General features: G+C 38.9%; 1 protein-coding gene across 2 annotated transcripts in view; it reads right to left on the bottom strand.

The window, feature by feature from the left end:
• Nucleotides 1-12958, bottom strand: part of map4k3a (mitogen-activated protein kinase kinase kinase kinase 3a) — an 86530-nt gene that overhangs the window by 1947 nt on the left and 71625 nt on the right. For both annotated transcript variants that reach the window (XM_047043498.1, XM_047043499.1), the window contains 13 exons: nt 8196-8299; nt 7760-7801; nt 7072-7156; nt 6292-6371; nt 6011-6071; nt 5602-5719; nt 5386-5444; nt 4886-4989; nt 3192-3363; nt 2663-2731; nt 1916-2008; nt 1697-1767; nt 1422-1477 (listed from right to left, as the gene is read on the bottom strand). In XM_047043498.1, the coding sequence (XP_046899454.1) occupies nt 1422-1477; nt 1697-1767; nt 1916-2008; nt 2663-2731; nt 3192-3363; nt 4886-4989; nt 5386-5444; nt 5602-5719; nt 6011-6071; nt 6292-6371; nt 7072-7156; nt 7760-7801; nt 8196-8299 (1114 nt within the window). The remainder of the gene's footprint in view (nt 1-1421; nt 1478-1696; nt 1768-1915; nt 2009-2662; nt 2732-3191; nt 3364-4885; nt 4990-5385; nt 5445-5601; nt 5720-6010; nt 6072-6291; nt 6372-7071; nt 7157-7759; nt 7802-8195; nt 8300-12958) is intronic.

Genomic DNA, 12958 nt, shown 5'->3' with positions numbered 1-12958 from the left:
AGGGTAAACTTCCACCAAATGACTTATTCCCAATATGCCTGCAGGCATTCAACAGGAGTTGAAGTGACTCACTTCTCCATTGTTTTTTTTTTTTCATCTAGAAAGCGTGGCATACTTGTTTTACAAGGGGTATAACCTCAGAGGTGTCAAAAGTATTCACATTCATTACTCAAGTAGAAGTATAGATACTAGGGTTTAAAAATACTTTTGTAGAAGTTTAAGTATCAACTCAAGCTTTTTACTCTAGTAAAAGTATAAAAGTACTGGTTTCAAAACTACTTAAAGTATAAAAGTATAAGTAGGAATGTAAGGGGAGAAAAAAGCCATTAAGGATAACAGCTTAGGCCGCACTATAGGGGCCTATAATGCACGACCCCACCTCCCCCCAAATTATTTTTCTAAATGCCATAATGACTATAATGTTATATTGAAATGTTAATGTAGACACATTTTGTCTGCACCTGTTAATGCCAATTGAAAATGAATGCATTTTAGTACAATGCAAATACATTAAAGAACCATATATGTGTGCTACTTAGCATTAACATGTGTTTAATGGAGTTGAATATATGATGACTAGTTGCCTATGGTGCAAAAAGTCAAACTTCAGAGGCATGTTATCAATAGCCTTTATTCAAATTAAACGGCGAGTTTTTGAAAGCCATTAGCTCGTGGTAGCATACTTGGGTGCGCAGAGCTTGCAGCGCATTCGAAAGTTGCTTTACATCCAACCATTTAGAAAAATTCTTCCAGGTACGGCCAGGAATGTAGAAGGGTTGGCTGGTCTTCCTGGCTACCAACCTCCTCGCTGGTGCTTGGTTGGGACATTTTGCTCCAGTTCTCTTGAGTCTCTGCCACGGACATCTTAGGCTACATACGTCTGCTATTTCCTTGCTGGGGTGTGACATGATTTGCGTCATGTGCCGGTGCGATTGATCGCGTACAAACCAATAAGGTGTCGGAATGGTATATAATTATACTTCTCATCCAACCACAATCAAATTCACTCTATCCGGATGGCGCAATTTATCTGGATAGGTTATTTTTTGGGGAATGGTTTTTTGAACGATGACAAGCCGGAATGAAAACAAGCCAAAATGAAATTGGAGTAATGAGGCTATTTAAAAAATTTAAGGAGTAGAAAGTACAGATATTTGCGTGAAAATATATTGGTAGAAGTAGAAAGTCGTCTGAAAAACTATTACTTCAGTAAAGTATAGATCCCCGAAATTTCTACTTAAGGTAACAAAGTATTTGTACTTCGTTACTTGACACCTCTGTATAACCTCAATCACTTTGAGAAGTGCAACAAAATTGTGAAACAGTCAATTCAAAACTCAGTCAAAGACAATTTTGGCATTGAAGCTATAAAGCTTTTTTTGGCCAAAACAACTTTCTATTTATCTTCCAGAGCGTCTCACCTGTCTGATCCAAGAAGCCGGAACATTCTTGTGTTGTCTGAGATCTCTTGCGTAATCTGAGCGAGAATGCAACATAGACAGGATTTTAAACTCACTGTATAGCCAATATTTTACAAATAACAAATGAACAAATTAATGTTAATAATAAACTGTTTCAAGATAGAATAAAAGTGATTTCATTTTCAGTAAAGTTGACCCCATTACAGATTTTGCTGCTTTCTCAAGCGGATTTATATCGTAAGCATTCACACTGTATCTCCATGACAAGTTTTTACCTCATTGGATTTGAAGCTGCGCCCCTGCATACCATGCCTCCAAAATGCCAGAACACTGTCTTGAAGACAAACTATGAAAATAACAAATATTAATTAATTAAAATAATCTCACCACTTGTGCATGTATGTATGTGTGTGTTGGACAATATTAGCACTGTAGGTGTAAATAAAGGTAACAAATGAAAGTTAATTTCTACAACAGTGATCAAGGATAATTACCTATTGACTCAATCTGGAAATTAAACGTCAGTTCGGCTGAGAGCTTCCTGCTGGACTTCAACCTCCCCTGCAGATTCACAATCTTAATGCACCCTAAGGGTGGGAGATGCACATATTAATGTCAGGATAGGCAATTTTTGCAAACCTAGCAATTTTAGCTCATGTTTGAAAGGATTCAAACCAAAATATCCCACCCCCTCCCTTCAAAGCCACTTCCCCAAAACACATGAACATGCCTGACTACTGCCGGAGGTAGGTAGACAGACAAATAAGCCCGTCCAATCATTGCATTAGTTCTGAATGCCAACAAATCATTCCTGCCAGTCCAACCTTAACTATTGGTCGTGTATATCTGCTGCGACTTCAACAGATATCAGATTGATTACATTTGACTGTCAAACCTAGATTTATCGGTTTCTATCAGAATGTGAAGTTTATTTCAGCAGTATGTGAAGTTTATGGCAACAATATTGCATACCCAGCCATTAACTGTGTGTGAAACTGTGAGGCACAAAATGGGTACTGCGTTCAACATTACAGGATTGGGGGGGGGGGCCATCCATAGACATAACAACATAGAAGTTATCGGAAGTTTACATAAAGGGTTTACCCATGTGGGTGCTGAACATTGTGTTACAACCAGAACAACAGTTTCTGAATGCTTAATACTGGGTAGAAAGTGCTGTGTAAGTCAAATGTCTTCTGATATTACTTCTCTACATTGCATCTTGATTTAATGGGACTTACGATCCAGGCAGACCAAAATTGTGTCTCGTTCCAGCTGAGTCACGTGGATAACACAGGTCTGTGGATTTTCTAGAACAAACACAAAAAACTTTTGAGTTACTGTACACTGTATGCCATTTCACTTTGTCATGATCACATCTTCTATTGTAGTGGAGGCCACACACCTCCCCATCCATGTTGTAATTACAAATAGGATGATGAGGATGATGTCCTTGTGGGAAAAAGTTTGTGTTTTTCCATGCTTGAATAGTAACGCCATGACAGCATTGTTGACAATGTACCAATTAAGCTGCGTTGACAATTATGTCACATTTTTCCAAAAGCCAAATGAACAATGTAATATTCATTAACCGTATAACATACTGTTTTCTGTATTGCTGTACCCGTTTTATAGAAGCATTTATTTTATTCCCATATATATTGCTGCATACGTTTGAGGGATATTTTCAGCAAAGAAAATCACCAATTAATTTCCTGGTATTTATAAAGAAATCAAATGGACAGTATGATTTCCCCCTGTAAATCTTACCAGATTCCTCAAACCAAGGAGAAGTGGAGTTTGGGTCCAGGGTTTCAAAACACACCACTTGGTTGAACTCTGCACCCTTGCTGACACCCATACAGATGAGGGGGTACGGGTGCTCCGGCACCACCAACATCTCAAACACCTCAAGTGGGCAGGGCAGGTGGAATTCAATGTTCTGAGGGACATGGCAGCATTTTAGCAACTTAGCATAGATATTAGCATGCACATTGTAAAAGGAAGCCCTTGTTAGCATGCAAAGCTAATGTGTATCTGAAAAGGTTTCAATGCTCACATCAAAAGTAGAGCCTGACCCTAGCACAGGCCTAGGCCAGATTTATCCGGCCCATTTAGATATACGTTTTAAACTGCGCTAAAACCTGGACACTATGAATACTTCATAGGGTTTTAAGTTGTTGCTAATGATAGGCAGCAATAACAACCTAACAATCCTAAACCAATGTAAAGAAGTGCAGTGTTACCTTACAGTTGACTAAACAGGAAAAACTAATTTCATACCAGGAAGATGAAGCTAATTCCAGGGGTGTGGGAAAAAATCGTTTCACATTTGAATCGCGATTCAGTCTTATGCGAATTACATCGATTCACAAATGTAAACAATTTTTGGGGGGATAAATAATTCCCACCCCTAACTAATTCATTCAGAAAGAGAGTATTCAAATTAGTGGACAAACTTAAAGAGGAAGTGTATATGAATCTGTCATGTCTACATGAAGTAATCTCTAAAACAGGCCAGTGGTCTTCAACCGTGGTTCTCAGGGAGGAACATTGTTATTTTTCAGTTATGTAATGACTAAACTAAATTGCTTTCAGTATAAATTATTTTGGCTTTTATTGTAGGGAAGCCTTTATCAACTAAAGAAATACTATGACTATGCTCACTTCCACCCACTACTGAGATAACATCCACCTGTCCTCTACAACTTCCACTGGTTCCTGGTTAAATACAGGATTCACCTTGAAATACTCCTCACCACCTACAATAGCCTGGCCCCTCCCTACCTCTGACTTTGTCCTTCACCACACCCCTACCTCAGGCCTGCTACTGCTCTAAAACCGTTAAACCCACCAGGACCAAGCTCCAGATCTGGGGTGACGGGGCCTTTTCAGGTGCCACACCCTCCCTCTATAATGCCCAACCACAATCGACAGGCAAACTTGTCTTCCATCTTTCAAACTGGCCCTCAACCACCTTCTATAACTTGCGTTTACCAGGTAACCGCTCTGATTCATGATTCCTTTAGTTTTTAGCTACTTACTTGTCTTTTATTTAAAAGCCTGATTTTACCATGTTCATTCTGTGAAGCATCTTTGATTATTTAGAAAATAATTGTACAATTGTAAAATCAATTGTACAAGATTCATTCTTGTGTTTAGTGACCCAACCTTGTTTTGCCACTGACCACAAAATGCTATTCTTAAGTTAATGAGGTTAAACAGCCTTCCATGCAAACATGTGTGACTAGTAGTAAAATGTGTAAAAGGTATGAATGCTGACAACATATTATTTACCCATGAATGTTTTGTATTATTTTGAATAAACCTACTTGAACTGTACTGGGTAAAACTTTGTTTATTGGAGTGAAATTTGTACAAACCTTGTTGATGTAAAATACTGGCAGCAAATGTGATTAGCAACACTCGCTTGCTATATAACTTATGGATGGGTTGGGTGTTACCTTGACAAGCATGAACTTCTGCATGGGCTCCACCCACTCTAAAAGGACCACACTTGACTGAAATGCTCCACACAAGTACTTATGGCCCGTGTAGGGATTCCTCACTGGGGGTGAAGAACAAGTATAATTAGACCTGGACATTGTGAGACATTATCAATCCTTTTGAAACAGCACCTTCCTTTTTGTAATGGTTATCAATGAGAAGTCTCAATAATAGGTTGTCCTTTGCCAAAAAGGCTACAACCTGGATATTGCTTTTGCAAGCGAAGCTTTTTGTGCCGAGTCATTCTTACAAAAAAGGCTGATAGACTGATTATTGCTGAAAGTACAATATAATGACCTTTGGCCTATAAGTACTTGACATTTAAGGAGTCCCAAAATGTATTCAAAAAATTGTTATGAGTTTATTTAAGGGTTGAACTTCCTGAAAGGCAAATGGAGACCAAAGGCAGAGACCAAAAAACATGAGCAGGAGAGATGGGAGATTATGTCTTACTTACCAACACAGCATTTTTGACACCCTTTAGTGTCAGGAATCTTATTGGAGATGGAAAACTTCCTAAAATCATGATTGAGGTCAAATTAATAAGAAATCAGAATAGTGATTCTTTTCACAGACAGTGGCTCACCTCAGTTGTATTTTAGAGAGTGACACAAAGAAAAATATACTTATTTAAACAGGACTTTTTCAAAGAAGGACTCTGACATCTTTTTACCTTGGAATGATTTTATCAGGGAGTCTGTGCGTAGGAATGGCCACAGGTAGCTTCTGCATCTGCCGAGCATGCTCAAACAGACCTGCCAGGTTGTGGCAGTACAGCTGGGAGGCTTTTCCTGAGAAATTATTCAGGAATGAAAAACTGTAGATTCCTGGTAGGTAAATATTGTAAGTCTTTACAGGAATGTCAGTCATAATTCAGAGGAAAGTTTGACTCTAGGCATGTGTGGACACATTTGAGCCATCCACTTCTGTATATTCTTTATGATAACTTGCTTCTAGTAGCTTCAATTGTGACATTTAGTGCACAGGATGTTATGTCTTGGTGACACTAACTAGAATAATAGTAATAAAGTAGTAAAGTGAATATGAGTGAATAAAATGACTATGATGTTGTGCACCCTTACCAGATATGGAGAGTAAACTATTACTCATGACGTAAACCCACGTACACCTTCGGGGAAACAGCTAAGGAAAATAAAAGTTTATATACAGGTATTTAATAAAATGGATACAAGTTATGTGGTGTACATCAACATAGTTAATTGTTCTCGGTCTGACTTCAAACCTCCTTTCTAATTATATCGTATTTCATAGGCAAAATCTAAACGTAACTCTTCTAAATTGTGCCATATGGCTATGTATAATGTCAGAGATACATTTACAAAGGGAAGATTGTTAAGCGTACCTGCTCCATACAATTTTCATGCAGCTCATTCAGATTTAACGTGTAAATGCCCTCTTCTGCTCCAAATATGAGATACTGGTCTGAAACAGGCAAATAAAAGACAAATAATACAAACAATTTTTACTAATTTATCTTTCATTGTGCATCTGCTACTACCTTGGAACCAAATATAAAATTGCAAACGTCACAACTAAAGCACTGACAATACAATTCTGTCTCATGCAAGTCTACACTCCTATAATTACTGCAGTCCGATAGCAATAGTAAAGAAGACATTCACTTTGTCAAATATGAGATGCACTAAGCTACACCATCCAAAGATCCAAACATATATCCATAAAAAAGTAGACACTTCAATAAAACTACCAGAAATTGACAATTGCCATATCTGTAATGTAATATGATAGAGGCAGCTAAAGCAGACCACATTTGAGTCTGGATATTAAATATAATCTTGTTGGAAAGCACTATAACAAAATAATGTGCCCCTGAAGACATTGGCTACACTTGGTAGTTAAAATGTACTTAAAATTGTTAAGCGAAACATTGCCTTTGTTTAAGTTTTGTGGGGAAAAAATGTAAATAATAGTTTAAACTAGTTTACTACACCACAAAAAGGCCAAAAGGTTATTTGTGATACAGTTTTAAATACAATTGAGATAATACCAAGCAACTGTAAAAATAGTAGTCAAATCCTTAATTGAACTACATTGCAACCATTCCTAGCCACTGGTGAGCCTATAAATGGTTACTAGGTGAATCACAGATGTATGGCCAAACCTCTTGTATCGGGATTGATCCAGGATGCAGCACAGTGTATTTTGAGAGGACAGCCATTGAAGACTTTTGAGAAACAAGCACCCATCTGAGGCACAAAAACAATTATAATTAAATTATAATCAAAATTGAACATTATATTTAATGCAGGTGTCTATTGTTCAATGTCAAAATATAAGAAAACATTTTATTGTTACTTAATAGTACATTCAGTTATTCAACTCGTGACTGTCAAACCAATGTTCCAATGACACGAATACATTTTATCTCAAGGTCATATTTATAGTATATGCAGGGAGTCAGATGGCTGAGCGGTGAGGGAGTCGGGCTAGTAATCAGAAGGTTGCCGGATCGATTCCCCGTCGTCCCACATGATGTTGTGTCCTTGGGCAAGGCACTTCACCCTACTTGCCTCGGGGGGAATGTCCCTGTACTTAATGTAAGTCGCTCTGGATAAGAGCGTCTGCTAAATGACTAAATGTAATGTAAATGTAATGTAAGTCACAGACCAGCAGAAGTTATTTGAAACGGTTTTGGTCTTTTAGTTTTTCTGTAAGTAAAAGGTTGATTAAATTACACTGAGACAACATTGACTAGTCCCTGGAAGTTTTACTGTAAAAGAGCTTTAGTATTAGGACTTCCAGTCAGACAAAAGCACTGTGTATGAATGTGGTTGTGATTAGAGACTTACATGGACTTTCGGGGTGGGGGGGAGGCCGTTACTGATAGGTTTCTTATGAAAAGAAGTGACATCATTAACACCAAGGTTGCCAAACAGTGACTAATAATAGTTGCAATCTTTCTCACTCACATACACGGACACATCGCACTCTCAGAAAATGATAACATTTTGAATAAATGCAAATGGTCAATATTAATGAATGTCACTGATTAAAAAGTAAATATAATTAGGTAAACATAGAAGGCTTCCTTTTCAGTTTTTAGCTCTTGGCTACATTTAAATATTCTCTTTTCAGATAAGTGAGAAAGACCATGAACTCCAAAAGTTCAAAGCAGTCCTCAATTAATATTTATATTGGAGAAAAAAACTAGATATAGCTAGATGTGGGTTCTGAGTACTTATAAGCAAACAAACTGAGTTAACAATTTCCTTGTATCCTTGTTACCGGAATTTCTTTCCTGTCTTTCCTTGTGGTCCCACTATGGGGCGTAGTAGACTGCTTTTCGGCCCCAGTGTCACTGCTCACGTCTGTCGAACTAACTCCATTGCCTGTCGGAAAAGGATTTGTTGATTTAAGAACTTGGCTGTCAAAATGTAAAATGGGCTCTAGTTCTTACAATGGACAAAATACTATAACTGCAATGGACAACATTCAACTAAATGAAATTTAACAGTTAACATACTAATGTGTTGTCTTTAACCTACATTTAGTCAAGTCACATGCAGAGTACAGATTTATTACAATTTACCACATTGATTCAGTTTCATATATATATATATATAGAAATAAATGTAATTAAGCACAAGGGCCGGCGGTCAGACTACTTGAGGTGGAAGCAGGGCCCCCATAGAGATGGCTGGGCCCCTGAAAAGGTCCAGTGAATGGGCCCCCCCAATAGGTCTTTACTTAAGCAATAAGCCCCAAGAGGCCGTGGTTTACGCTGATTTTAGAACAGGTAAGGGGAGTTGTTAGGCACAACGCAAAGCGGAGTACAAATATTTGATATTGTTTCATCAATAAAAACAATTAGAAACCAAATAGTTTAATAATAAACCGTCATTCTTCCGCTACTACAAAGTATAGTTCCCACATAAATCGTTGCCACGCAACAGCCAGATGGACATCTTTGCCGTCTTTTTCAATTTGAAATATTCGATGCGCAGTAATATGGAATGTTAAAGAATGTTATGAGGACAACCTGTGAGGTTATGCTGTATTTTACAACGGCATGAAATGCGATATAGCCAATCACAATCAAGGATGGGAACAACCAGTAATTTAGATATAATTTAGAATTATATTAATGCATGTACGTGTGCGCTCTCTCCTTCGTATAACATATGTAAACTGAGAGAGACTTACTCAGTGATGGGAGCTACATTTTAGCAAAACAAATACATATTTAAAACTTAAACAAAGTTGAATAAATATAACTGAGAGACCTTAACAACTTGTGTGGCGCCGGGCCAGACACACACACATAAAAATAACATTTTAAAACTGGTTGTTCCCATCCTTGATTGTGATTGGGTATGTCGCATTCCATGCTGTTGTAAAATCCAGCATAACCTCACAGGTGGTCCTCATAACATTCTTTAACATTCCATATTACTGCGCATCGAATATTTCAAATTGAAAAAGACGGCAAAGGTGTCGCTCGTGGGAATTTTCTTTACTCAACGTTGTCCTGAGGGCAGAAACGTTTGTGATTGGTTGAATCTGACAACCAATCGCGAGAGAGTAGAGAATTGCAGAGGCGGGGCCTCCATTTTCAATCTTCAGGCGGCATTTTCAGTTGCGCACAGCAAAGATCGGAACTGGTTATCATTTCAAAGCATTCATAAATTCAAAAAATGTGTAATTAAAAAAATGTGTAATCTTTTATTACCTGCTAGTGCTATCAACATTACGTGTGCCCGTAGATGTTAACCATAAGCGCTAGCTAAGCTAGGTAGCTAGCTAGGATAGCTAGTCAAGCTAATCAGGTGAGCTAGAAAGCTTAGGTAAGCTAGCTAGTCAAGCCATCAGGTGAGCTAGAAAGCTTAGCTAAGCTAGCCAGTCAAGCTAATAAGGTGAGCTAGAGCTAGATTGCTTAGCTAGCTAGTCAAGCTAATCAGGTGAGCTAGAAAGCTTGTTAATGTACATTGCATTAAGCTTTACTGTACTCGTTTTCAAAAAAACTATGGCTTTTTAGGGCATTGTAGTCTAATTTTATATATTTGGCTTTTCTTCATGGCTGTTTAGTCTCATCTGGTCCCAGGGCAGAGACCTAGTTGAGTTTCCCGCAATTTTGTCTGTGTGAATCTCCTGGTCTCAGAGCAGGTTGTCTGAGTGCAGGTGAATCTCCTGGTCTCAGGGCAGGTTGTCTGAGGGCAGGTGAATCTCCTGGTCTCAGGGCAGTAGTTGTATTTTTCTGTTCTCAGGGCAGGGAGTCAACTGTCTCCTCTGGTCTCAGGGCAGGTTGTCTGAGGGCAGGTGAATCTCCTGGTCTCAGGGCAGGTTGTCTGAGGGTATGTGAATCTCCTGGTCTCAGGGCAGAAGTTGTATTTTTCTGTTCTCAGGGCAGGGAGTAAACTGTCTCCTCTGGTCTCAGGGCAGGTTGTCTGAGGGCAGGTGAATCTCCTGGTCTCAGGGCAGGTTGTCTGAGGGCAGGTGAATCTCCTGGTCTCAGGGCAGGTTGTCTGAGGGCAGGTGAATCTCCTGGTCTCAGGGCAGAAGTTGTATTTTTCTGTTCTCAGGGCAGGGAGTCAAACTTTAGACAACCTGCCCTGAGACCAGGAGATTCACCTGCCCTCAGACAACCTGCCCTGAGACCAGGAGATTCACCTGCCCTCAGACAACCTGCCCTGAGACCAGGAGATTCACCTGCCCTCAGACAACCTGCCCTGAGACCAGGAGATTCACCTGCCCTCAGACAACCTGCACTGAGACCAGGAGATTCACTCAGACAAAATTGCGGGAAACCATGGCCTCTGCCCCGGGACCAGATGAGACTAAACATCCATGAAGAAAAGCCAAATATATAAATTATACTACACTGCCCTAAATAGCCATAGTTTTTTTTTTTTACAAATACAGTAAAGCTTAATGCAATGTACATTAACAAGCTTTCTAGCTCACCTGATTAGCTTGACTAGTTAGCTAAGCATTCTAGCTCACATTATTAGCTTGACTAGCAAGCTTAGCTTTCTAGCTCACCTGATGGCTTGACTAGCTAGTGCTTATGGTTAACATGTATGGGCACACGTAATGTTGATAGCACTGGCAGGTATTAAAAGCTTACACATTTTTTGAATTTATGAATGCTTTGAAATGATAACCAGTTCCGATCTTTGCTGTGCGCAACTGAAAATGCCGCCTGAAGATTGAAAATGGAGGCCCCGCCTCTGCAATTCTCTCCTCTCTCGCAATTGGTTGTCAGATTAAACCAATCACAAACGTTTCTGCCCTCAGGACAACGTTGAGTAAAGAAAATTCCTACAAGCAAAGATGTCCACCTGGCTGTTGCGTGGCAACGATTTATGTAGGAACTATACTTTGTAGTAGCGGAAGAATGATGGTTTATTATTAAACTATTTTGTTTCTATTTGTTTTTATTGATGAAACCATATAAAATATTTGTAGTAACAGTTTTAGAAAAGCAATAAGCCCCGCTTCGCGTCGTGCCTAACAACTCCCCTTACCTGTTCTAAAATCAGCGTAAACCACGGCCTCTTGGGGCTTATTGCTTAAATTTGACACACAGATCTGCTACACTCACACCACATTTTGTAGTATAAAATACTATTTACCTGCCTTCATCTTTGCCTATTATACAGCCATCTTCCTTGTCTTTCTGGATGCAAAGTCTTTTATAATGTATTTGAAGTCAATTTGTTTAGCCATTTCACACTCAATGGCAAGTATTGTGATTGAGCCTCTCCTGGCTCATTGTGGAGCGCAAGTCATTTTTATGATTTTGAGTTTACTTAAGGATGTTTCTCCTCCTGCCACAGTTAAGTGGTTAAGGTAAAGTGCAGAATATCCTCAGAGCAATACGAGCAATGCAGAACATGCACTTTCTCAGTGTCAGCTTTGCTCAAACTAGCTTCCTCTTGGCTAGCATCGTGGCTACTGCTGCTCTGCTCGTCTCTGCAGCCTGGCTGGGAGCATCTTTCGAAGTTGACTGGAATTTTTTCTAAATTACTTTTATTTGGGGGTAATGCCCTTGCTAGCGCTCTCCTTTTTTTCTCTTTTCGTTTCTGATATCCCGATTTCTGAACAGGTCCTGTCATAGCAACGAAATGTAGTCTACTCTGACATTAGTATTAGCTTAACCTTAGATTAATAAATTACATTGCTAAACAAAAAACGACTCATACCATTTTTAGGATAGATGGGGGGGGGTTCATTATTAAACAGGCTACATTTGACTAAAGCAACAATACAATGTTTATGTTTGCTTTTTTAAAGTAATGGTGAGTATTTTAGTTCAAAATTAAATTGGTTATAATTTCTTAAAATATTTAGGACGCCCCACCACCGCTGGGCCCCAGAAAGCTTTCCCCCCTTATGGGCGGCCCTGGGTGGAAGTGATAATGACCAGGGCTGCGTTTCCCGAAAGCGTCGTAAGCCTCAATTGATCATAGAATCCATCGTACAACGAATCTTAGTTTTACGGGCCGTTCCCAAAGACATCGTAGCTAAAGTGTCTCTTGAAAATTCGTAGCTATTGAAAGCGCATAGATTACCCAACTCCTTACGAGCATGTTTGGGAAACACACGTAAGAAATGTCGACAGGGGCGGATCTATAAAAATATTCATGGGGTGGCAAGAGGGTGGCAGGAGATTTTGAGGGGTGGCACCCCCGTGGCAGAAGTATATATGCTGATTTAATTGCAGTCATATTATTAATCAATGTTTATTTGGAATCAATGTTTATTTGGAATGCCCCCAAATAAAGACATTTTAACCCAAAAACATTAGGCTACATTATTATGGCACATTATTAAAGCCTTAAATCAAAGATATTGAGGAAACACTGTAAATGTGTTTCAAAAGTGTTTTAGTTGATTAATTGGCTATTGGTTTATCAATAATAAACTGTATCACCAAACCAAAGGTTGGACAACTTGGTCAGCTAGTAGTAGAAGAATGTGTAACAAGTTTGAAGTTTGTATGGTCGATTTTGACAAAGATATTGAAGAAACACTGAAAATTGTGTGTA

This window comes from Hypomesus transpacificus, chromosome 21 (assembly GCF_021917145.1).
Source record: "Hypomesus transpacificus isolate Combined female chromosome 21, fHypTra1, whole genome shotgun sequence".
Taxonomy (NCBI): Eukaryota; Metazoa; Chordata; class Actinopteri; order Osmeriformes; family Osmeridae; genus Hypomesus; species Hypomesus transpacificus.
This window is presented reverse-complemented; position numbering and strand designations above follow the sequence as displayed.